The 23,708-nt window shown below is 37.9% G+C and overlaps 2 protein-coding genes across 3 annotated transcripts in view; one reads left to right on the forward strand and one right to left on the reverse strand.

Annotated features, from left to right (window-relative positions):
* The window catches only part of LOC143217841 (uncharacterized), a 47,412-nt gene extending 32,208 nt beyond the window's left edge, over nt 1-15,204 (forward strand). Inside the window, exon 4 of the mRNA XM_076442486.1 lies at nt 14,963-15,204. Within this exon, the coding sequence (XP_076298601.1) occupies nt 14,963-15,204 (242 nt within the window). The remainder of the gene's footprint in view (nt 1-14,962) is intronic.
* The window catches only part of Kon (chondroitin sulfate proteoglycan 4-like protein), a 322,078-nt gene extending 298,862 nt beyond the window's left edge, over nt 1-23,216 (reverse strand). Inside the window, exon 1 of one of the 2 annotated variants that reach the window (XM_076443111.1) lies at nt 22,902-23,216. The gene's annotated coding sequence lies outside the window, so the exon portion shown is untranslated. Of the gene's footprint in view, nt 1-21,811 lie in introns of both variants that reach the window. The other variant, XM_076443112.1, reaches the window with a different exon arrangement.
* Between the last annotated feature and the right edge of the window lie 492 nt (nt 23,217-23,708).

Consider the following 23,708-nt stretch of genomic DNA (forward strand, 5'->3'; position numbering starts at 1 on the left):
TAGGAATAATATGACATGGAGGTTAGGAGACAGGAAACCTGCTATTTTGGCTTATAAATGCAACTACATACAGGGTGGTCCACACAACTTGTACACCTATAATAACTTCCAAAGTATGCGTTGCACAAAAAAGTTTTGTATAAAGAAGTTGCATGGTCTGAAGGGGTACATTATATAGTGTATTTATTTTTTTTACAGATGGACGCGTAAAGGGCTTATGAAGGTCAACTTCAAATTTCTAAACAGAATGAGGGATTTTTTAATACACCAATCGATGCAGCTGAACATTCGCTATAAAAAACTACTAACCTATGTATGTCGAAAAGTTAGTAGTTCAGGATATATTTCAATTTAAATAACTCTAAAACACCATTACTGTCGTACTAACATTAGTACTAACCTTATTACTAACATTAATAATGCCCTTAGGACTAACATTAGTACTAACCTTACTACTAACGTTAATAATACCCTTAGTACTGACGTTAGTACTTACATTAGTACGACAGTAATGGTGTTTTAGAGTTATTTAAATTGAAATATCTCCTGAACTACTAACTTTTCGACGTACATAGGTGAGTACTTTTTTATAGCAAATGTCCAGCTGCATCGATTGGTGTATTAAACAATACCTCATTCCATTAAAAAAAAATGAAGCTGACCTTCATATGTCCTTTACGCGTCCACCTACAAAAAAGCTACTAACATCAGATTAATGCCCCCTCGAAACCAAGCAATTTTCGGCTGCTGCATTTCTTCCTAACACCAATAGCAGCCGAGTTATTCAGGTGACTTGTTTGAGGTACTCCACCTTGTTGTAGATTTTTCATTAGAATTTCGTTTACTAGATAGTTGAAGTATTTAAACCAATAAAAACTTTTTATTCAATATCACTTATTTCTAGGAATAATATGACATGGAGGTTAGGAGACAGGAAACCTGCTATTTTGGCTTATAAATGCAACTACATACAGGGTGGTCCACACAACTTGTACACCTATAATAACTTCCAAAGTATGCGTTGCACAAAAAAGTTTTGTATAAAGAAGTTGCATGGTCTGAAGGGGTACATTATATAGTGTATTTATTTTTTTTACAGATGGACGCGTAAAGGGCATATGAAGGTCAACTTCAAATTTCTAAACAGAATGAGGGATTTTTTAATACACCAATCGATGCAGCTGGACATTTGCTATAAAAAAGTACTAACCTATGTATGTCGAAAAGTTAGTAGTTCAGGATATATTTCAATTTAAATAACTCTAAAACACCATTACTGTCGTACTAACATTAGTACTAACCTTATTACTAACATTAATAATGCCCTTAGGACTAACATTAGTACTAACCTTACTACTAACGTTAATAATACCCTTAGTACTGACGTTAGTACTAACATTAGTACGACAGTAATGGTGTTTTAGAGTTATGTAAATTGAAATATCTCCTGAACTACTAACTTTTCGACATACATAGGTTAGTACTTTTTTATAGCAAATGTCCAGCTGCATCGATTGGTGTATTAAACAATACCTCATTCCATTAAAAAAAATGAAGCTGACCTTCATATGTCCTTTACGAGCCCACCTACAAAAAAGCTACTAACATCAGATTAATGCCCCCTCGAAACTAAGCAATTTTCGGCTGATGCATTTCTTCCTAACACCAATAGCAGCCGAGTTATTCAGTTCACCTTGTTTATAGTTCCCCACCCTGTATACTTCAATAATAAATTGATAAAAATTATGGATAACTTTTGTCTCGTATAAAATGAATGGCAGTCGTGTGCAACACAAAATTTGCATGGCAGCCAACATGTCAAGCCTTTAACTGCGGCACGCTGCGACTCAAAACCGTGAGCTTTTTGCGGTGCGATATTCGCATGACTGATTACAGTGAAACTGATACTGAACTCGCACTGTTCAAAACAATACAATGTCCAGGCCATTTTTGATATCCACTAAATGCTAAATTAATCTCGCACGGTCAATAAAACAGAAAACATATTAAATCCATAAAAATGTTAACTGACGCATAAATTATTCCTTGAACAACAGTAGACAATAAAAGTACAGGAGTTTTTAAAAATTCAATTCTCTATTTATATATGCGAACGGAACGGGACAGCTCCTCTAGATTATTATTCATGCGAGGTCTATTAATATCTGATCAAGTTTCATAATTCGATGTGACAGAGTATTATAATAATTGAATTGCGGATGCTGTGCATTTGTGAGGAAATCGGAAACACGAGAAGTGAAACACGGCAAATTGTTTCGGATTAAGCGCATTAAACGTGTGGTTCAAATTATTTTTCTTATTAGAATCGTACGGACAAGTCTGGGGAGATGTGAAAGGGTTAGATTTATTTTATTTACTTTCATAAACGAGGAAATGTATGATTAAGACCATAAGAGTAAAGTAATGCGGAATGTTTCAAATTAAGGAAAGGTTCAAATTATTTTTCTTATTAAAATCCTACGGAGAAATGTGAAAGGGTTAGAATTATTTTCTGATTTTAATTTAGTAAATGAGGAAACACGATCAAGGGCATTAAACAAAAAAACATAGAGAAAAGCGAAATGGTTAAAATTATTTTTTCCATTGAAATCATTAAACGAAGAAATCAGGAGAAATGGGGGATGGTCAGTATTATTTTCTGATCGAAATTTAGTAAATGAGGAAACACGATCAAGAGCATTAAACGAAAAGGCATAAAGAAAAGCGAACTGGCTAAAACGATTTTTCTTATTAAAATCAATAAACGAAGAGACATAATGAAATGCGGAGTGGTTAAAATGATTTTTTCTATTGAAATCATTAACCGAAGAAATCTGGAGAAATTCTAAAAGGTCAGAATTATTTTCTGATTGAAATTTAGTAAATGAGGAAACACGATCAAGAGCATTAAACGAGGAGATATAAAGAAAAGCGAAATGGTTAAAACGATTTTTTTCTTTGAAATCAATAAATGAAGACACATAACGAAAAGCGAAATGGTTATAATGATTTTTCTTATTAAAATCAATAAACGAAGAGACGTAATGAAATGCGGAGTGGTTAAAATGATTTTCCTTATTGAAATCGTTAAACGAAGAAATCTGGAGAAATGCCGGAAGGTCAGAATTGTTTTCTGATTGAAATTGAATAAATGAGGAAACACGATCAAGAGCATTAAACGAAGAGACATGAAGAAAAGCGAACTTGCTAAAACGATTTTTCTTATTGAAATCAATAAACAAAGAGACATACAGAAATGCGGAGTGGTTCAAATTATTTTTCTTATTAAAATCCCACGCGGTGAAATGTGAAAGGGTTAGAATTGATTTATGATTTTAATTTAGTAATTTAGGAAACACGATCAAGAGCATTAAACGAAAAGACATAAAGAAATACGAAGTGGTTAAAATGATTTTTACCTATGAAATCTCATTAAACGAAGAAATCTGGAGAAATGCGGAATAGTCAGAATTATTCTCTGATTAAAGTAAACGAGGTAATATGGTTCTATTGCTTTAGGAAATTTGAATCTTGCACATAGTTCCTTCCTAAACAGTCTTGTAATAATATAGACATTTACTGCTCACGGGAGAGTTGCCGGTGCCCTATAGCATCGTGTCAGACTCGTCGAGTAGATTACAAACAGAATTTGATAAATACGAATGTCATTCAATCCATCCGAGTTCAACTAACATGTTACTCCACCGGTGTCAATATTTAATCCTCGTACTAAATATACATTTGCAACAAACACGGGGCTCCTCTTACTCGCAGAAAATTATTAACGGTTCGACGCTGGTGCTACCGGAACTGTCAAAATGAATTTTCTTTTACTATTATTAGAATTGCAAAGATATTACCATGATGAAGTTAATTATTCGAGCAAATACTATATTAAAATTAATTCAATTTCGTTATTATTATAAAGGAATGTGTAATCAATCGCGTGTGATGCTTGATAGAGTTCCAGACTTAAATTAGCTCCGATTAGTTTTATTATAAGACCAGTTTATATTTTGAAAGTGGAATTAAAATCAATGAATTTAAATAATAAATTCAATGAAATTAAAAATATACGTACAGGATAACAATGTATCACACTCCTTAAGTGTATTTAAGAGAGTTAAATTTACAATTCCTATTAAAATAATAGCAATTATTAAGTGTAAATATGTGTCTTCTTACCAAGAATAGACTGAAGCCACTTTCAAAATTAACAACTAGATTTGTCATAAAATTGAAACTGCCCTAGTCCATTCGATATAATTGAAAATGCTTCAAATTAAAAAAACCATATTCAATTTATTTTATGTTTCATTACCAAACTTTAAACACACCATTTATGCAATTCAGGAAATCTTCTAACTATATAAATTACATAACAATTCACTCCTAACCAGCTAACTTCCTTTTTACAAAATCCTTACGATTTTAACTATATTAGTTACAATTTTCTTCAGAATTAAAAGATAACGTAGAAATGTAAATATTAATATTGCTAGCCTAATTTTTCTCGAAAATTGACTCGAGTCTGTTTTAAAATAACAATTTTTACAATTCTATTAACCAGCTAATTTCCTTTTGACAAAACCTTTGCGATTTTAAATATATCAGTTACAATTTTCTTCGGAATGAAAAGATGACACAGAAATTAAAAAAATTAAAATTGCTGGCTTGATTTTTCTCGAAAATGGAGACTAAGGCCACTTTTAAAATAAAAATTTGTATCATTCTATTAACCAGCTAATTTCCTTTTTACAAAATCTTTGCGATTTTAAATATATCAGTTACAATTTTCTTCGGAATGAAAAGATAACAGAAATATAAATATTAAAATTGATAGCTTAATTTTTCTCGAAAATGGAGTTGGGCCACTTTGAAAATAAAAATTTGTATGATTCTATTAACCAGCTAACTTCCTTTTTACAAATTCTTTGTGATTTTAAATATAGTAGTTACAATTTTCTTTAGAATGAAAAGATAACACAGAAATATAAATATTAAAATTGCTAGCTTGATTTTTCTCGAAAATGCATCCTTTCAAAATATAAATTTGTATCATTCTAATAACCAGCTAATTTCCTTTTTAGAAAATCTTTGCGATTTTAAATATATCAGTTACAATTTTCTTCATAATTAAAAGATAACACAGAAATATAAATATCAAAATTGCCAGCTTAATTTTTCTCGAAAATGGACTTGGGCCACTTTGAAAATAAAAATTTGTATCATTCTATCATAATAACCAGCTACTTTCCTTTTTACAAAATCTTTGCGATTTTAAATATATTAGTTACAAAATTTCTTCATAATTAAAAGATAACAGAAATATAAATATTAAAATTGATAGCTTAATTTTTCTCGAAAATGGAGACCAGGGCCACTTTTAAAATAAAAATTTGTATCATTCTATTAACCAGCTAACTTCCTTTTTACAAAATCTTTGTGATTTTAAATATAGTAGTTACAATTTTCTTCAGAATGAAAAGATAACACAGAAATGTAAATATTAAAATTGCTAGCTTAATTTTTCTCGAAAATGGAGACCAGGGCCACTTTTAAAATAAAAATTTGTATGATTCTATTAACCAGCTAACTTCCTTTTTACAAATTCTTTGTGATTTTAAATATAGTAGTTACAATTTTCTTCAGAATGAAAAGATAACACAGAAATATAAATATTAAAATTGCTAGCTTGATTTTTCTCGAAAATGGATCCTTTCAAAATATAAATTTGTATCATTCTAATAACCAGCTAATTTCCTTTTTAGAAAATCTTTGCGATTTTAAATATATCAGTTACAATTTTCTTCATAATTAAAAGATAACACAGAAATATAAATATCAAAATTGCTAGCTTAATTTTTCTCGAAAATGGACTTGGGCCACTTTGAAAATAAAAATTTGTATCATTCTATCATAATAACCAGCTACTTTCCTTTTTACAAAATCTTTGCGATTTTAAATATATTAGTTACAAAATTTCTTCATAATTAAAAGATAACAGAAATATAAATATTAAAATTGATAGCTTAATTTTTCTCGAAAATGGACTTGGGCCACTTTAAAAATAAAAATTTGTATCATTCTATTAACCAGCTAATTTCCTTTTGACAAAATCTTTGCGATTTTAAATATATCAGGTACAATTTTCTTCGGAATGAAAAGATAACACAGAAATATAAATATTAAAATTGCTAGCTTGATTTTTCTCGAAAATGCATCCTTTCAAAATATAAATTTGTATCATTCTAATAACCAGCTAATTTCCTTTTTAGAAAATCTTTGCGATTTTAAATATATCAGTTACAATTTTCTTCATAATTGAAAGACATCGTAGAAATGTAATTTTAAAATTGTTAGCATAATTTTTCTCGAATATGGACTGGGGCCACTTTTAAAATAAAAATTTCTATCATTCTATCAACCATCTAATTTCCTTTTTACAATATCTTTGCGATTTTAAATATATCAGTTACAATTTTCTTCAGAATAAATATTAAAATTTCTAGCTTGATTTTCCTCGAAAATGGACTTAAGCCACTTTCACAATAAACGACTCGTAAAACAAAAAGAATTATCGCGTTGAAAGCAATGCGTTTCTCACAGCCGTCTCCGGTATTCACGAACTTGTAACAGCCACAATAAAAATCAATTACGGCCTATATTACATTACGTATTTTTCAAGGCCCATAAAACGCAGGACCACAACGAAACGATTTAATTATTCATCGATACAATTGTAGCTGTCAGTGCGCACGTCAAACGCCGACATTTTTTGGCTTCGAAATGAAACGTGTTTGCTCGAAATCTGTTGGGATAAGGACAAAGTGGCGGATATGAAAACATTTTCCACGCAAAACAAATGTGTCAGCTTCGAACATTTGACGCAATATGACGGCACGACAAGAAAAATTATTAATGGCGTATACGAACGACGTGATAAAGCATTTTTAAGCGCAAACTTTCCACAATGGAAAAAACTAATACCACGGGACATACGCGAGCAGTGTGACTAACAATGGAAAGCACACGTCGCGTTGACTTGTTCCTTTCGGTTGAATGATTAATTAAATGTGCGGTCTCTTGTTAATAATTGTCAACGTAATGCCACTTTGAGGAAGGAAGCACCGCTGGAAGCGTAATTGGCAATGTGTGCATTTTCTTCCGTCTCTGTTTGCATACTGTATCGTAAAAAGTAATGCATTTCGTTTGATAATCAAATCTTCTGTTTGCCTTTAGGGCATTCGTTTGATCATTCACATCGGTCTGTCTCAATTAGGTTATGCAGAAATTTATGAATGGACAATATACTTGTCCATAGATTTAAACATTTCTATACGGAATGATCGTTTTTATACATATTCAACATTTTTTACGTGGCCCTTAATGATTTGAATAAATTCTGGATTTTATTGACGTTTGTGTGTGTATTCTAATATATTAAGATTAATTTGACAGTGAAACAAATTGGATAAATAATAAGCATTGTTTTTGAACTTCAATGGTAGGCAGTATGACTGCCTTTACATTTAACATTTTTTACGTGGTTCTTAATGTTCTGAATAAATTCTGGATTTTATCGACGTTTGTATACTAATATTTAAAGATTACGATTTGACAGCGAGACAAGTTGGATAAATAATAAGCATTGATTTTGAACTTTAACGGTGGTAAGCAGTATGATCGTTTTTATACATATTCAACATTTTTTACGTGGTCCTTAATGTTCTGAATAAATTCTAGATTTTATCGACGTTCGCATATTAATATATCAGAATTACAATTTAACAATGAGACTAATTGAATGAATTTAAATAAATAAAATCCATAAATTATGATCTCTAATGGTAGGCAGCATGATCGCCATTATACGTTGAATATTTCTGGCCCTCAGTGGGGTGAATAAATTGTGGATTTTATTGATATTTGCATTATCATACATCAATCTTAAATTTTGGCAATTAGATCAACGAATGTGACTCATCTTTAAACGTATGTAGCTCATTGCAATGTTGACCATATGTATGAGTTACCGAAATCTATAAAAAGCATTTTTTAAATTATCGTTACAGGCCCAGTAGTCCAGTCAATGAATGCTCGTAAGGGGGGTGTAGAGGGAAATGGAAGGAACACAATTTCTAATTTTGGGACTTTGTTTGGACTAGTTAGGCAGTAAACATACCAAAAGTCCCTACTCCTAGGAGGTGAGCGGTGTACCGGGGGGCACGTAGAAGGTCCCCTTTTTCGGTTTTCCGCTTATATCTCGGAAACTATGTGTCCTAGCGAGAAGGCTATTATACGTAAAATTAAAGCTGACAAAACGTGCCATAAGATTGATTCTAGTCAGTTTTTCGCTATCTCGCATATTTTCCGAGACATCCGCGCTCAAAGTTCACTAACTGTGAAAAAGAAATTTTTGCCTCATGTTTTTTTGCCTTATTTGACTAGCTAAATCTTCAGCACAATTAGTGAACTTTGAGCGCGGATATCTCGGAAACTATGCGAGATAGCGAAAAACTAAATGCAGTTAAAATTATGGCACATTCTATCACCTTTGATTTTGTATAGAATGGTCTTATCGCTAGGACGCATAGTTTCCGAGATAGGAGGGAATTGGAATTGAAGGTAAAATTGAGAAATTGATGTTGAAACTGAAAAATGGAAGTGGAAATTGAAAACTTGAAGTTGAAATTGGAAGAGTGATGTTGATATTAAGAAATTGATTCTGAAACTCATAACTTTAAGTGAAAATTGAGAAATTGATATTGACAATGAAAAATTGAAGTTGAAATTGAAGTTTAACTTGAAAAATTGAAGTTGAAATTGAGAAATTGATGTTGAAACTCAAAAATGGATGTGAAAATTGAAAAATTGAAGTTGAAATTGCAAAATTGATATTGACAATGAAAAATTGAAGTTGAAAGTGATGTTGAAATTGAAAAATTAAAGTTGAAATTGAAATTGAAGTTGAAAATGAAGTTTTGAAATTGAAGATAAAATCGAAAATTGAGGTTGAAATTGAAAAATTGATGTTGGAATTGAAGGTAAAATTGAGAAATTGATGTTGAAACTGAAAAATGGAAGTGGAAATTGAAAACTTGAAGTTGAAATTGGAAGAGTGATGTTGATATTAAGAAATTGATTCTGAAACTCAAAACTTTAAGTGAAAATTGAAAAATTGATATTGACAATGAAAAATTGAAGTTGAACTTGAAAAATTGAAGTTGAAATTGAGAAATTGATGTTGAAACTGAAAAATTGATGTGAAAATTGAAAACTTGAAGTTGAAATTGCAAAATTGATATTGACAATGAAAAATTGAAGTTGAACTTGAAAAATTGAAGTTGAAACTGAGAGATTGATGTGATACTGAAAAATTGAAGTTGAAATTGGAAAATTGATGTTGGAATTGAAGTTGAAACTGAAAAATGGAAGTTGAAATTGAAAAAGTGAACTATTTGAAAAATTGATGTTGAAATTGAGAAATTGATGTTGAAACTCAAAAATTGTAACGATACAATTAATTTTGCGTCGAATATTTTTTCGGAAACGATCAGCTTCGTTTCTCGTATAAATCGCGGGGCGTACGGTTCATAAATATTTGTACGCCAATAAATCAAGTTTTAAATCTGACAAAGTTATTCTCTGGCGTCTGGGTAAACAGCTTTAGCAGGGACTTAGAAACGATTCCGTTCCTCGCATAACTGCTCGGCTTTCCGTCGTCCGACAGTTTAACTGCCAGAACCCTAGAAATTCCGTTTCACCGTTGCACCACTCTCACCCCCCGCAGAATCATTCGATTTCCGCGATTTTCCGTCACGCTTTTAACAAACATTGCCGTTGAACAATGTCTCGTCGAGCGGCGATTCGCAATCAATTATCGAATAATGTAGTTTCATAATCAATTAACTATCTTTCCGTTCGACGCTGCACGGTCAAACAAATCAGTTCCGGGGTTTTAGTGTTAATTAAAACGTTCCTGGCCGTCGTCGGTCGATCGATAATTAACCCAATTAATTAAATATTAACGGGATATCCGTGATTCCTCGAAACACCTTCTGCGAGGGAATTTTCTCGCGTCTCGATCAATGATTCAGTGGAAGCGTTCTGTCGATGTCCGGCCGTTCCAGGATTTCCTATTTCTTTCTAAACACTTTTTACCGGGAATTTCTCGCGTCTCGATAAATGATCGAGTAAAAAGACCGCTTTCGTTGTCGGGCGTTTCACGAGTTTCTATGTACTCCGTCGGGGCAGCTTACGCACTGGGTGTACCGCAAGTTTCCATTTAAACAAATAGTACATACAGTCATTTGGTTCGAAAAAAAGAGGTTGCCTGGAAAGTTTTCCGGGAGTCTTGAAAATGGGTTTTATATATTAGATTTTTGACAATATCTCCATTCGGACTCATTTTACGATAAAAACATTTATATGTATACAAAATTAATCTAGAGAAAATTTTCTGCAATTTATGTAATAACAATTTTTTTTGTAAAATCAATAGTTTTGGCGTACGAGCGCCGCAAAGTATACGTCAACATGCGCGTTTTGGCTAAAAAACTCATTTCATTTCACCACCTTGAGGTAGAGTAAGCGGCGCGTTTTCTTTATCGTGGTGTAAAAAAAGCAAAAATAAAAAAAAAAAAATTTTTCAAACAAATTTTTCTCTTTTATTTTTTATCATGTAGCCCAGAGGCATGCACAGGTGGACGATTTGGGAGCAAGAGCACTCGACCCTGCTCATGAGCAGGGAGGGAGCAGTGACCTTGCTCGGACGTATGGAAGGGGAACCCACCAATTGTAAGCGTGACTTGTAAACGGAGCACGAGAGAAGACAAGTGGGAGGAGCGTGGGGAAGTGGAGAGACTCTCACACGCTTTCGTGGGCCCAAAGCGCTATTTGACTATTTTGAGAGCGACAGAGCGAGTCCGATGTATACAAAACGGTGTATTGCTGAACTCGGGTCAAGAATGACCCAGATTGTCAAGAGTTTGCTGCGCCTTCTTAATTTCCGGCTGTCACCGCTGGACCATTGTTTGCGGGCTCTACAAGGAGATCAATGCGACTCTGGGAAACGGAGAACGTGTATACGTGTGTATAAAAAAAATTTGCAATTAACTATTTTCTTAATTAAACTCGGTGCAGTCGTTCGTAAAATATAGCATTCATTAAGGCAGGTCGGATTTAATATTAGGTCTTGACGTTTGCGAATTCTGTGACGCGTTCGTCGCGAAATTGCTAATTTCCATGTAAAATAAAATCTGTCTACGTCTTTCGCATGAAAGGGGAGCTAAATAGAAATTTTTCGCTTCAATAATTTTAATATACTGAAAATAATAAATTCCTTTAATTTCCCAGTTGTTTGAAATTCCACCCGCTCGTTTTTGTCATGGGTGCATAAAATCCACAATCTATTTGGCCAGAAAAAGTGGAAAAAAGTCGATTCCTAATTTTTGCGCAAGGTGGAGTGGGGTAAGTCCGCCCTAGTTTTTGCAAAGTTGGACTTTAAACTGATGTATTTTCAGTTTGGTATGTAAAAACTTGACGTTCTTGGTATCAAACTCTTGCCACAGTTATTACTGATGAATTAGTATTATGTAGGATTCTAATTTTGCTTGAAAAGTAGCATTTCGATAGGATATTCTACAAAGTGTCAACTAGGACGCACTTGCCTCGAAAATGGGGCAAGTCCGTCTCTGAGAGGTAAAAATGCTTTCGAACCTTGTTTCAAGTGCTACGGGGCAGGAAAAGAATAATTAACAAGCCTGCTGTAAAATGCTTCTTACTGCATTAAATTATATTGTTTAGTTTTATAGTTATCCATTTTTAAACAAACAAGTACTTTTATGCTGAAATATGAAAGGGGATACAGTGATATTGAAACAAAGTTTTTTAAAAATGCTTTCGAATCTTGTTTCAAGTGCTACGGGGCAAGAAAAGAATTATGATCAAGCCTGCTACGCGAAACTTTGCTAAACGCTTAATACTAAATTAGCTATAAAATTCCAACTCGCGGATATAGCCGGAATCAAATTTTGTTGGCCTATAATCACAAATCTTTACCGAATGTAATGAGACCAAAACGAGTATCCAGACTCACACAGAACTATAACAAAATCGTCAATGAAGTTTTGTAATCGTAAATATACTTACAAAATTATTAGTGATGTTCAAATATTAATAACTACACGAATTTCGATGATAACAAAATGAAATCTGTGCGAAAGTGCTCTGTACACCTACCCAAAAAACTTTTGTACTACAGAAATTTACACAATTTTCCTTAAAACACTTGAAAATCGCCAATGAACGGGCGCTGTTTAAGAGACTGTTCATGAACGCAAAGCACGCCTTAAAATCTCTTGACTTTCGATGAAGTTTACTGCTTCACGGGTATACAAATAGAAAAAACAACATTGCAGCTTTATTCTTCAGACGTTTAACCACGACGGCCAACAAAAATGTTGACATCAGGTGGAGTGGGGTAAGTCCGTCTACAGGGCAAGTCCGTTAATTGGTTATTTTTGTTATAATATGGACGAAATTTCTCTAGCTTGTATTTATTAATGTAGTACAAGTTAGTATGAACTATTTGACATAGATGTCGCCCAAGAATAAAGGTGTTTTCCTCGCTTAAATCAACCAATGCCAAACAGTGACGTGCGAGGTACACGTACAGCTTTGAGGTTACCCTGAACGTGCAATAGTTTACAAGTTATTAATATATTCTGTGTTGTTATTTTACGTAACTACAACAAATATTGATGTAGGTTTACATTAAATAAACCGTTTATATTGTATTTTTTAAAATTTATTGAGAAGAACACTGAGATGATCTTGCCCCGCAGATATTACTACACGGGGCAAGTCCGTACTATCACGGTGGGGTAAGTTCGTACTGTATGGGTAACTATAAAACTAAACAATATATTTAATGCAATAAAAAGCATTTTGTAGCAGGCTTGATCATAATTCTTTTCTTGCCCCGTAGCACTTGCAACAAGTGTCGAAAGCATTTTTAAACTTTGTTTTAATATCACTGTAATCCCTTTCATGTTTCAGCATAAAAGTACTTGCTTATTTAAAAATGGATAACTATAAAACTAAACAATATAATTTAATGCAGTAAGAAGCATTTTATAGCAGGCTTGTTAATCATTCTTTTCTTGCCCCGTAGCACTTGAAACAAGGTTCGGAAGCATTTTTAACTCTCAGAGACGGACTTGCCCCATTTTCGGGGAAATTGAAATTGAAGGGTTGAAATTGATGTTGGAATTGATATTGAAGGGTTGAAGTTGAAGTTGAAATTGAAATGGAAGAGTTGAAATTGAAGTTGAAATTGCAGTTGAAATGGAAATTGAAGTCGAAATTGATGTTGACATTGAAGTTGAAATCGAAGAGTCGAAATTGGTGGGTTGAAGTTGAAGTTGAAATTGAAATTGAAGGGTTGAAATTGAAATTGAAGTTGAAATTGATGTTGAAGTTGAAATTGAAATTGAAGTTGAAATTGATGTTGAAGTTGAAATTTGAAAAATTGAAGAGTCGAAATTGTAGTTGAAATAGAAGAGTTGAAATTGAAGTTGAAGGGTTGAAATTGATGTTGGAATTGAAATTGAAGGGTTGAAGTTGAAGTTGAAATTGAAATGGAAGAGTTGAAATTGAAGTTGAAATTGCAGCTGAAATGGAAATTGAAGTCGAAATTGATGTTGACATTGAAGTTGAAATCGAAGAGTTGAAATTGGAGAGTTGAAGTTGAAGTTGAAATTGAAATTGAAGGGTTGAGATTGAAGTTGAAATTGATGTTGAAGTTGAAATTTGAAAAATTGAAGAGTCGAAATTGCAGTTGAAATAGAAGAGTTGAAATTGAAGTTGAAGCAAACACACTAACTCGAACAAATAATACCAATGCTAATACTGCTAGATTATGGGTATATAAAAAACACACGTTTTCTTAAGGACGTAAGACTTTCAGACTTTAAATAGACGTTAAATTGGACGTCCATAAGACGTCGTATGCTATCTGGGATGGTGCCATTCAAAAAAGTAAAGGTTGCCCCGTAGCACTTGAAACAAGGTTCGAAAGCACACACACATTTTTAACTCTCAGAGACTGACTTGCCCCATTTTCGGGGCAAGTGCGTCCTAGTTGACACTTTGTACAATATCCTATCGAAATGCTACTTTTCAACCAAAATTAGAATCCTACATAATACTAATTCATCAGTAATAACTGTGGCAGGAGTTTGATACCAAGAACGTTAAGTTTTTACATACCAGACTGAAAATACATCAGTTTAAAATCCAACTTTGCAAAAACTAGAGCGGACTTACCCCACTCCACCTCATATTAGATGTTCGAACTGCGATCCATCTCCTATGATACAGAAATCCGCTCTCTGTATTAGATTTTTCGTTGTCGCCATAATTAGGGCGTCCCGTTTTATGTTATTACATGCAGTTGTTATGCGATTCCGAAGTTCTTGAACATTATTGATTGTTGTGTCGTATACAACGGATTGCAGATATCCCTAAAGATAAAAGTCTAACGGAGACAGATCCGGAGTACGCGGTGGCCAACGAATTGGACCATACGTTCCTATAACGATTTCTAAACTTGTTATTAAGATATCCCCTCATTATAATAGCATTCTGGGCAGAACACCCGTATCGTTGAAGCTACATATCGTTTCTAATGTTCAGTGAAATGTCATGCAATAAGTGTGGAAGTGTTTTTCTTCCAAAAAGTTAAGAAACGCTAAGACAAACAGTTAAGAAGAGAAATATGGTCCGATTAAGTGACCATTTAAAATACCACACCAAACATTGACACTAATTTTAGTTTGAATGTTGCGATTTCGTGCCCAGTGTGGAATCTCTGTTGATCAATAATAATCTCGGTTGAAAACACCATTATTTGTAAATTTAGATTCGTCTGTCCACATAATTTTCATAAAAATTTCAGGTTCCTTTTCATTAGCAGCAGCTGGCCACACCAGAAACAGTAGCATAAATGTGAGCATCGTTCCCTACGAAGTCGCTTCCCCAGCGTCTTTCAAAATGAATGAACTGTTCTTTACAGGACATCTCAGGCTAATTTTGCTTCTGCAGCAAAGTGGCAAGGATCGACCACCCGTTATACCTGGCGCACATGCTCATCTCGCAGTTTCCCTGAGCGAGTGGCTGCAGCAGCGAACGAGCGAATGAGAGAGAGAGAGAGAGAGAGAGAGAGAGAGAGAGAGAGAGGAGAGCAAGAGAGAGAGAGTTGGGCTATCGGCGAATCGGTAACGTTTATAGCGTATTTACGTTTCCCCCATGGCTGAAGGGCGATAGGGGCTGGGCCGGGAGTGATACCGGCAGCACTGATACCATACTCCCATCTAATGTAACAAGCTTTCAAACGGGGCGCAGGTATAGTGCGCCCGGGTATAGTATATACTCGCGTAGTTTCGCCTGTCCGCGAATAAGATAGACTCTCTTGCCGGTGCTTTTCCGGGCGCGGAGCTTTTCCCCTCGGATGGGAATACACGGAGAAGGCCAGTCGATGAAAGTGTCTGCCACGTAGCGGTGATCGATCACGTTGTTTCGCCTAATCGAACGTTCACGGTCCCTCGGCTGCCGAGGGATTTTGAAAGCAGAGATCCTAACCCTCCCTCTCATCCCTCCCGTCAAATAGACGCGTCTTTTTCCGCGAAGAAAGTTGCACGCGGCCAGATTTTGCGAAACATTGGGACAGCTAGCCGTGGGAGGTAGCAAAATCAGGGGCGAATTAAGCGGTAAGCGGACTAAGCGGCTGCTTAGGGCCCGGCGTTGGGGGCCCCTTGCTTGTAGCAGAAAATGGTTAGCTTGGAAAATTGTGCAACAGCCCTGGCTACCGTTAACAGGTAGCTTTGCTAAAAAAGAAGTATATGTATATTGTATGACCTCTAAGTTGCAGTCTATGGAATTTTTTATTGATTTTCGTTTTTGGGTATAACCTAATGATAGTTGTTCTTGAAACTTTCTTTTTTGGGGGCCCCGAAATTTTGACCGCTTAGGGCCCTCGGTTGTCTTGATCCGCCACTGGTAGCAATTCGCAACGACGAAGCCTCGCGGAACGTTGAATAACCGATTCCTCGGCGGATCAACGCTCCAGCCGTCCAACCGTGCCTACGAGCTATGACGACTCTCATCTGAAACGCTGGCACCGGACCAACCGGGCCATTCAACGATCCACGATCGCTAACTTTGGACAAGCGACCGGTCCCCCCTCTCTCCCTCTCTGCCTCTCTTTCTCTGTCTATGCTCATCGTTAAACAGAAACATCGCCGCGAAAGTTTGATCGACGGAACTTCCCCAAAGTTTCCGTGCGAACGGGACCCGTCGGACTACGTTATTCTGACGTGGAATGTTCCGGGATTGGTCATCCCGTCGCTTCTTTCAACGCGGGGACCCTGTACCGCCAGCTTGAGCCTCGTTAGGGGGTGAATCCGACGAGTTCATTGATCCATTCAAATTCTTAAGCGTCAATTTTCTTCTTACAGATTTGTGGATGGATTGGGAGCAACGTGGATCTTCTTATTGGACTCGATACAAATTGATAATGGCTTGGGTTGGCTACCAGAAAATTGAGGTGGAGCGATTTTACATTTATTTTTGAACCTATATCTCTTCTAGCTATTTATTAGATGGACAGATAGTCAAAGACATCTCAACCGCCTTCCGATATCCCAGCGTCTAAGGCAGGGCCCGCTAAACATCCTTCCTGATGAGTCCTCCAGCGGGCCTAGGACGAACAGCTAGCTCTCCTTCGTTTTCCTTCCCAACAACGCATTTTTCAGCTGCCAAGCTGGTGACCGGAATGTAGAACATATCCTAGCGTCTGGGCCCGCTAGACAACTTTACTGATGAGTCCTCTAGAGCGGGCCTAGGACGAAAAGCTAGCTCTCCTTCCTTTTCCTTCCCAACAACGCATTTTACAGCTGCCAAGCTGGTGACCGCAATGTAGAACAGAAACGCAACACGGAGACCGACCAGAGGAATATAAAGATCACAACCAGGAGTCCAACAACAACATCAAGGAGGATGGAGATGCTCATAGTGTGGCCACTCGTTGATCTGTCGCAGACTACCACCAGGTATCCAGAAGGCACGAGACCCGCGGATCTACGACTGACGTCAGCAGATCACGACGGACTGACGGAGGACCAGCGCACCGAATCCACGTCCTCTTCGAGCGGCCATGCTAGGACAGCAGCATCTACGGCTCGATATGCACGAACGCGACTCACTAGCTCGCTACGATGTGTGTTTACAGTTCCAGCTAAAACGCGCTTCTCAAAACTCGACACGCATCAATCGAGGGGGCAACGACCTGCAAACATCCCATCGTCCTCCTCGGATTCTGACTTGGAGGTAAGTTGGCTTGGTCGGCAAGTGGGTTATGTGGCGGCTAACTTCCTACACTCGTCACAGGATGGACAGATAGTCAAAGACCTTCCCCGCTAGTACCTGATCCGTCATCAATCCCTATATATGCCGTCCTGAACCGCCTTTCGATATCCCAGCGTCTGGGCCCGCTAGACAGCCTTACTGCTGAGTCCTCTAGTCCTGTAGCGGGCCTAGCCCTTCCTTTTCCTTCCCAACAACACATCTTACAGCTGCCAAAAGACGTATTAAGAGTAGTTGATTTAAACTGGCTACTATACAATTAGAATTAAGGTGCAGAGAGTGTAACTCCTGGTCAAGATGAGCCCTAGAACCGTCTTCCAGGGTGAAGATGTGTCCAGACGTTGCGAGGTTGGTTGTCTCGATCACTAACCCAAGCCATTGACGTATTAAGAGTAGCTGATTTGAACTGGCTATTAGAAAATTAGGATTGGGGTGGAGAGATTGTAACTCCGGGTCAAGATGAGCCCTAGAACCGTCTTCCAGGGTGAAGATGTGTCCAGACGTTGCGAGGTTGGTTGTCTCGATCACTAACCCAAGCCATTGACGTATTAAGAGTAGCTGATTTGAACTGGCTATTAGAAAATTAGGATTGGGGTGGAGAGATTGTAACTCCGGGTCAAGATGAGCCCTAGAACCGTCTTCCAGGGTGAAGATGTGTCCAGACGTTGCGAGGTTGGTTGTCTCGATCACTAACCCAAGCCATTGACGTATTAAGAGTAGCTGATTTGAACTGGCTATTAGAAAATTAGGATTGGGGTGGAGAGATTGTAACTCCGGGTCAAGATGAGCCCTAGAACCGTCTTCCCAGGGTGAAGATGTGTCCAGACGCTGCGAGGCTGGTTCGTTTGATTACTAACCCAAGCCATTGACGTATTAAGAGTAGTTGATTTGAACTGGCTATTAGAAAATTAGGATTGGGGTGGAGAGATTGTAACTCCGGGTCAAGATGAGCCCTAGAACCGTCTTCCCAGGGTGAAGATGTGTCCAGACGCTGCGAGGCTGGTTCGTTTGATTACTAACCCAAGCCATTGACGTATTAAGAGTAGTTGATTTAAACTGGCTACTAGAAAATTAGGATTCGGGTGGAGAGATTGTAACTCCGGGTCAAGATGAGCCCTAGAACCGTCTTCCCAGGGTGAAGATGTGTCCAGACGCTGCGAGGCTGGTTCGTTTGATTACTAACCCAAGCCATTGACGTATTAAGAGTAGTTGATTTGAACTGGCTACTAGAAAATTAGGATTCGGGTGGAGAGATTGTAACTCCGGGTCAAGATGAGCCCTATAACCGTCTTCCAGGATGAAGATGTGTCCAGACGCTGCGAGGCTAGTTCTTTTGATCACTAACCCTTGCCATTGACTCATATTCTATACACCAGGTTTAAAAATTGGTATTGATCAAGATTTTCGATAGATGCAGAAGGGTTGTGGTGTAATTACTGTGATCAATATTGCCTTTCCAATTTTGGTTGCATTAGTTAAATTACGTGGACTATATGGACATATTCGAGGAAAGCAAATGTTATTAGGATTTGAAGGATCCAGAAGGGTTAATGGTGTAATCAGTGTGATGATCGATTTTGCCTTCCCGGTTTTGGTTCCATTAGCGGAATTATATTGACTTTGAGGGATTTTTGGTGGGTTGTGTGTTGGCAGTCAACGTGCTAAAATTGTTTACATAAATTTTAGCGACAGTTCGCCGACGCCAGTCTCGATTGACAATAGATTTTATTCGCGAATGTGTCAGTTGGGTGTGGGTACGTTTAGTTTCTAGACCGAAATAGAAACTAGATCCAACCTAGTTCGTTAAAATCTGAGCCAGTCAAAGTTGTCAATCAAATGTGACATGTATCAATCATGCTAGTTTAATCCTGCCTTTCTAGTTTTCTACCATATGTGAAACAGAGTATTATCCACACGAACAACGAATAAGCAATGCACAGAACAGTCAGAAATATTTTCAATTATGAACTCATTGCACTCGAAGACTATTATTGGATCATCAGTGAGCAACTCGAACACATTTATTTATTTCGTATGTACGGAAATAATTACTATCTGCAGGAACCAAAAATTTCAGAATTTTTAAGTACCATAACTACCAGCAATCCAAGTACAAACTGATGTTGAAATTGAAATTGAAGGGTTGAAGTTGAAGTTGAAATTGAAGGGTTGAAATTGAAATTGAACAGTTGAAATTGAAGTTGAAGTCGAAGAGTTGAAATTGCAGTTGAAATGGAAATTGAAGTTGAAATTGAAATTTAAAATTGAAATGGAAATAGAAATCAAAGTTGAAATTGAAGGATTGAAATTGAAATTGAAAAGTTGAAATTGCAGTTGAAATGGAAATTAAAGTTGAAATTGATGTTGAAATTGAAATTGAAGGGATGAAGTTGAAATTGAAATTGAAGAGTTTAAATTGAAGTTGAAATCGAAGAGTTGAAATTGCAGTTGAAATGGTAATTGAAGTTGAAATTGAAATTGAAGGGTTGAAGTTGAAGTTGATATTGAAGGGTTGAAATTGGAGGGTTGAAATTGAAATTGAAGACTTGAAATTGAAGGATAGAAGTTGAAGTTGAAATTGAAATTGTACAGTTGAAATCGAAGTTGAAGGGTTGAAGTTGAAATTGAAATTGAAGGATTGGAATTGAAATTGGAGAGTTGAAATCGAGGAGTTGAAATTGCAGTTGAAAAGGAAATTAAAGTTGAAATTGATGTTGCAATTGAAAATTGAGGTTGAAATGGAAATAGAAATTGAAATCGAAGATGAAATTGATGTTGAAATTGAAATTGTTGGGTTAAAATTGAAGGGTTGAAGTTGAAGTTGAAATTGAAATTGCAGTTGAAATGGAAATTGAAATCAAAGTTGAAGGGTTGAAGTTGAAGTTGAAATGGAAATTGAAGGGTTCAAATTGAAATTGCAATTGCAATTGAAATGGAAATTGAAATCGAAGTTGAAGGGTTGAAGTTGAAATTGAAATTGAAGGGTTGGAATTGAAATTGGAGAGTTGAAATCGAGGAGTTGAAATTGTGCAGTTGAAAAGTTGAAAGATTAAAATTATATTTTACTATTAATTAAAAATTAAAGTTGAAATTGATGTTGCAATTGAAAATTAAGGTTGAAATGGAAATTGAAGGGTTGGAATTGAAATTGGAGAGTTGAAATCGAGGAGTTGAAATTGTGCAGTTGAAAAGTTGAAAGATTAAAATTATATTTTACTATTAATTAAAAATTAAAGTTGAAATTGATGTTGCAATTGAAAATTGAGGTTGAAATGGAAATTGAAGGGTTGGAATTGAAATTGGAGAGTTGAAATCGAGGAGTTGAAATTGTATAGTTGAAAAGTTGAAAGATTAAAATTATATTTTACTATTAATTAAAAATTAAAGTTGAAATTGATGTTGCAATTGAAAATTGAGGTTGAAATGGAAATTGAAATTTGAAGTTGAAATAGAAATTGAAATCGAAGTTGAAATTGATGTTGAAATGGAAATTGATGGGTTGAAGTTGAAGTTGAAATTGAAATTGAAGGGTTGAAATTGTAGAGTTGATATTGGAGTTAAAATCGAAGAGTTGCCAATCAAATATGACACGTTTCAACCATGCTAGTTCAATCCTGCCTTTCTATGTACTTTTCTACCATATGCTCAACAGCAGTAGCCACCAAACAACGAATAAGCAGTGCCCAGAACAGTCAGAATTATTTTCAACTATGAACTCGTTGCACTCGAAGACCATTCTTGGATCATCAGCGAGAAACTCTCCCACATTTATTTATTTCGTACGTACGGAAATAATTACTCTCTGCAGGAACCAAAAATTTCAGATCTGGTAAGTACCATAATTACCAGCAATCTATTCATGTTCCCTCGGAAGGGACATCCGAGTTGCTGACTAGATTTACGACATCCCCTTGGAGGCGACAGCCGAGTGCAAGGGATTAAAATTATTAACACATTCGCGCCGGATGACTCATACTTAATCTTTTAGTTTTCTTCCAACTCGAATGAATAACCCACTATAACTCCACTTTAAAATGGATAAATTAATAAAGCGCTATAATTGTTTCAACGTCTTCCCAGAATACTTTCTTCCAAGAAGAAAATGCGGAATATGTCTACAACCCTTTGTTCCCCAGCAAACAAATCCCATCACATGAATGTAATCGCTAAACTGCGCATTTTTATGCAAGGTAAATATTTTCTTCATCGATTGTAAGACACAGGAACCAAAAAGGAATATCTTCCTCCTTTCAAAAATTGTATACAGTTGACGAAGTAATGTATCCATGATACCTCCTTGAATTTCCGCAATGTCATCATGTTCTAAATTTCGCCCTAACACCCGCATCAAATCCGCAGTCTACTAATCACGATACCGGCGTACGTTTCAGCATGCACACAGCAGGTCCGAAAGTAGCAAACAACAGTCTCCGGCAGCAGCTCGGACACCGTCAACAACCACCCGTCGGCAGCCTCTCGCAATCCATCCTCATCTCGAGTCTGACGGACGCAGTCCTGGGACCCTATATTCCTCGGAATCCTCTGTCAAAGCTGCAGCAAGCAGGCCGGGTAAAATCTATACGGTGTCCGGTTCCCGTCGCACGCACGCACGCGGAAAAACACCGGCGATCTTACAGAGCCGGCGGCGGCGACGAGCGAGAGAGAAGGAGAGCCTCGGAATACGTGTACAGCCGGGAGGGTTTTCCGCGGGACGAAAACGAAGGAAAAATAGCGGAGAGATTCAGGGCCTGGAGATTCCGGTCCGTGGACCGTGACCGGTGTCGCGTATCCCGGGTCGAGAGAGTGCCCGAGGACCCGTGTAATGGCTCGCGTACGCGAACCCGAGAGCACGCGGCTGAAATTTAAACCGTCACTACCACCGAAAACCGTTGTTGTACCACTGGCAACACAACCACCACCACCACCACCAGCACCACCACCACCACTGGGCACCCGCGGTGATAGCACAAGCACCGACCGACAGCGAGAGGCAGCACACAACTGCGTCGAGGACCGCGGCCGGCGCGGCGTATCGTTGTTACCCACCCTTCACGCTGTGACGAGACGAGGAACGTAGAGACCAGCTATGACAGAGGTGTACCGAGCGGATAAAGAGTCGCGGAGCACGGGGGTGAGAGGCTAGAGACGTTGGACAGAACGGGATAGAGGATGGGGGTTGATAGAGGATGGAGTTGATAGAGCTAGAGAGAAACAGCCGGAGATAGAACGGGGTAGAGGATGCCGGAGGAGGATGGGGGTTGATAGAGCAAGAGAGAAGAAGCCGGAGGATGGGGGTTGATAGAGCTAGAGAGAAACAGCCGGAGAGTTGACTGACAGAGAGAGGAGCAGGAACCCAAGAGAGCCCAGACCGGCGTCGACGCCGGTCTTGGTGCTCTCCGGATTTTGTTTGGCTGACTATGAGGCCGGTGCCTCCTCTGTTCTAGCCGACTAGGCTAGGATCTAGATGATTTTACCGTGGTCACCGCCGGAGTAGTCCCTCTGCACACCGGGCACGACGAGCACACACACCAACCGACAGCCTCGCAGGCTCCGTTTTCACTCGCAGTGCCACGCACCACCGACCGAAGGGAGGCAACGAGCGTGCCTCCGACCAGAGGAGGGAGAGGAACGGTCGCCTGCCGGAGAGGGTAGGAAGCGAGAAGAAAGAGGAGACAGGGACAGAGACAGAGAGAACGAGACGGGTCCAGAGAGAGGAGCAGCGTGCTTCGACCGGGCGTTCCTCGGTCCTCCTCTGCCGCACGACGACTGAATCTTCGGGGTGGACTGGGGAGGCTGCGCGCAGGGTCGGCTCTGCTCCCCTCTCCTCTCTCGCTTCGACTTCTCTCGTCCCGCTCTCCCCATTTCCGCGGCTCTCGCTCTTCCCTCTTCCCCGTCTTTTTCTGGCTCTCCTCCTCTCTGCCGCTCGCCCTCTCTCTCTCTCTCTCTGGATCTCATCCTCTAACTATTCCTCGGCCTCCTTCCCTCTCTCTCTAGCTCTTTCTCTCACCCTTCCTCTCCCGCTCCCTCCGCCGATACACTACTTCTTGCTCTCTGCCGCTCTGTCTGTCTACTTGACGTACCCTCCTATCCCCAGCACTGTTCTTCTCTAGCGATGGGCACACACGCAGCCCTCCCAGCAAAGGTTTTTCGGCAATTCGCTGCAAACGGCCCTAGCTAAGACACCCCCGCAGAACCCATGCAGAACCGTACGAATTATCGTACGCCGGAAGTCGATGCCGGCAACTACCACCGTGATCGACGGGTGACTCTATATTCCTGAC

This window comes from Lasioglossum baleicum, chromosome 18 (genome assembly GCF_051020765.1).
Source record: "Lasioglossum baleicum chromosome 18, iyLasBale1, whole genome shotgun sequence".
Lineage (NCBI taxonomy): Eukaryota > Metazoa > Arthropoda > Insecta > Hymenoptera > Halictidae > Lasioglossum > Lasioglossum baleicum.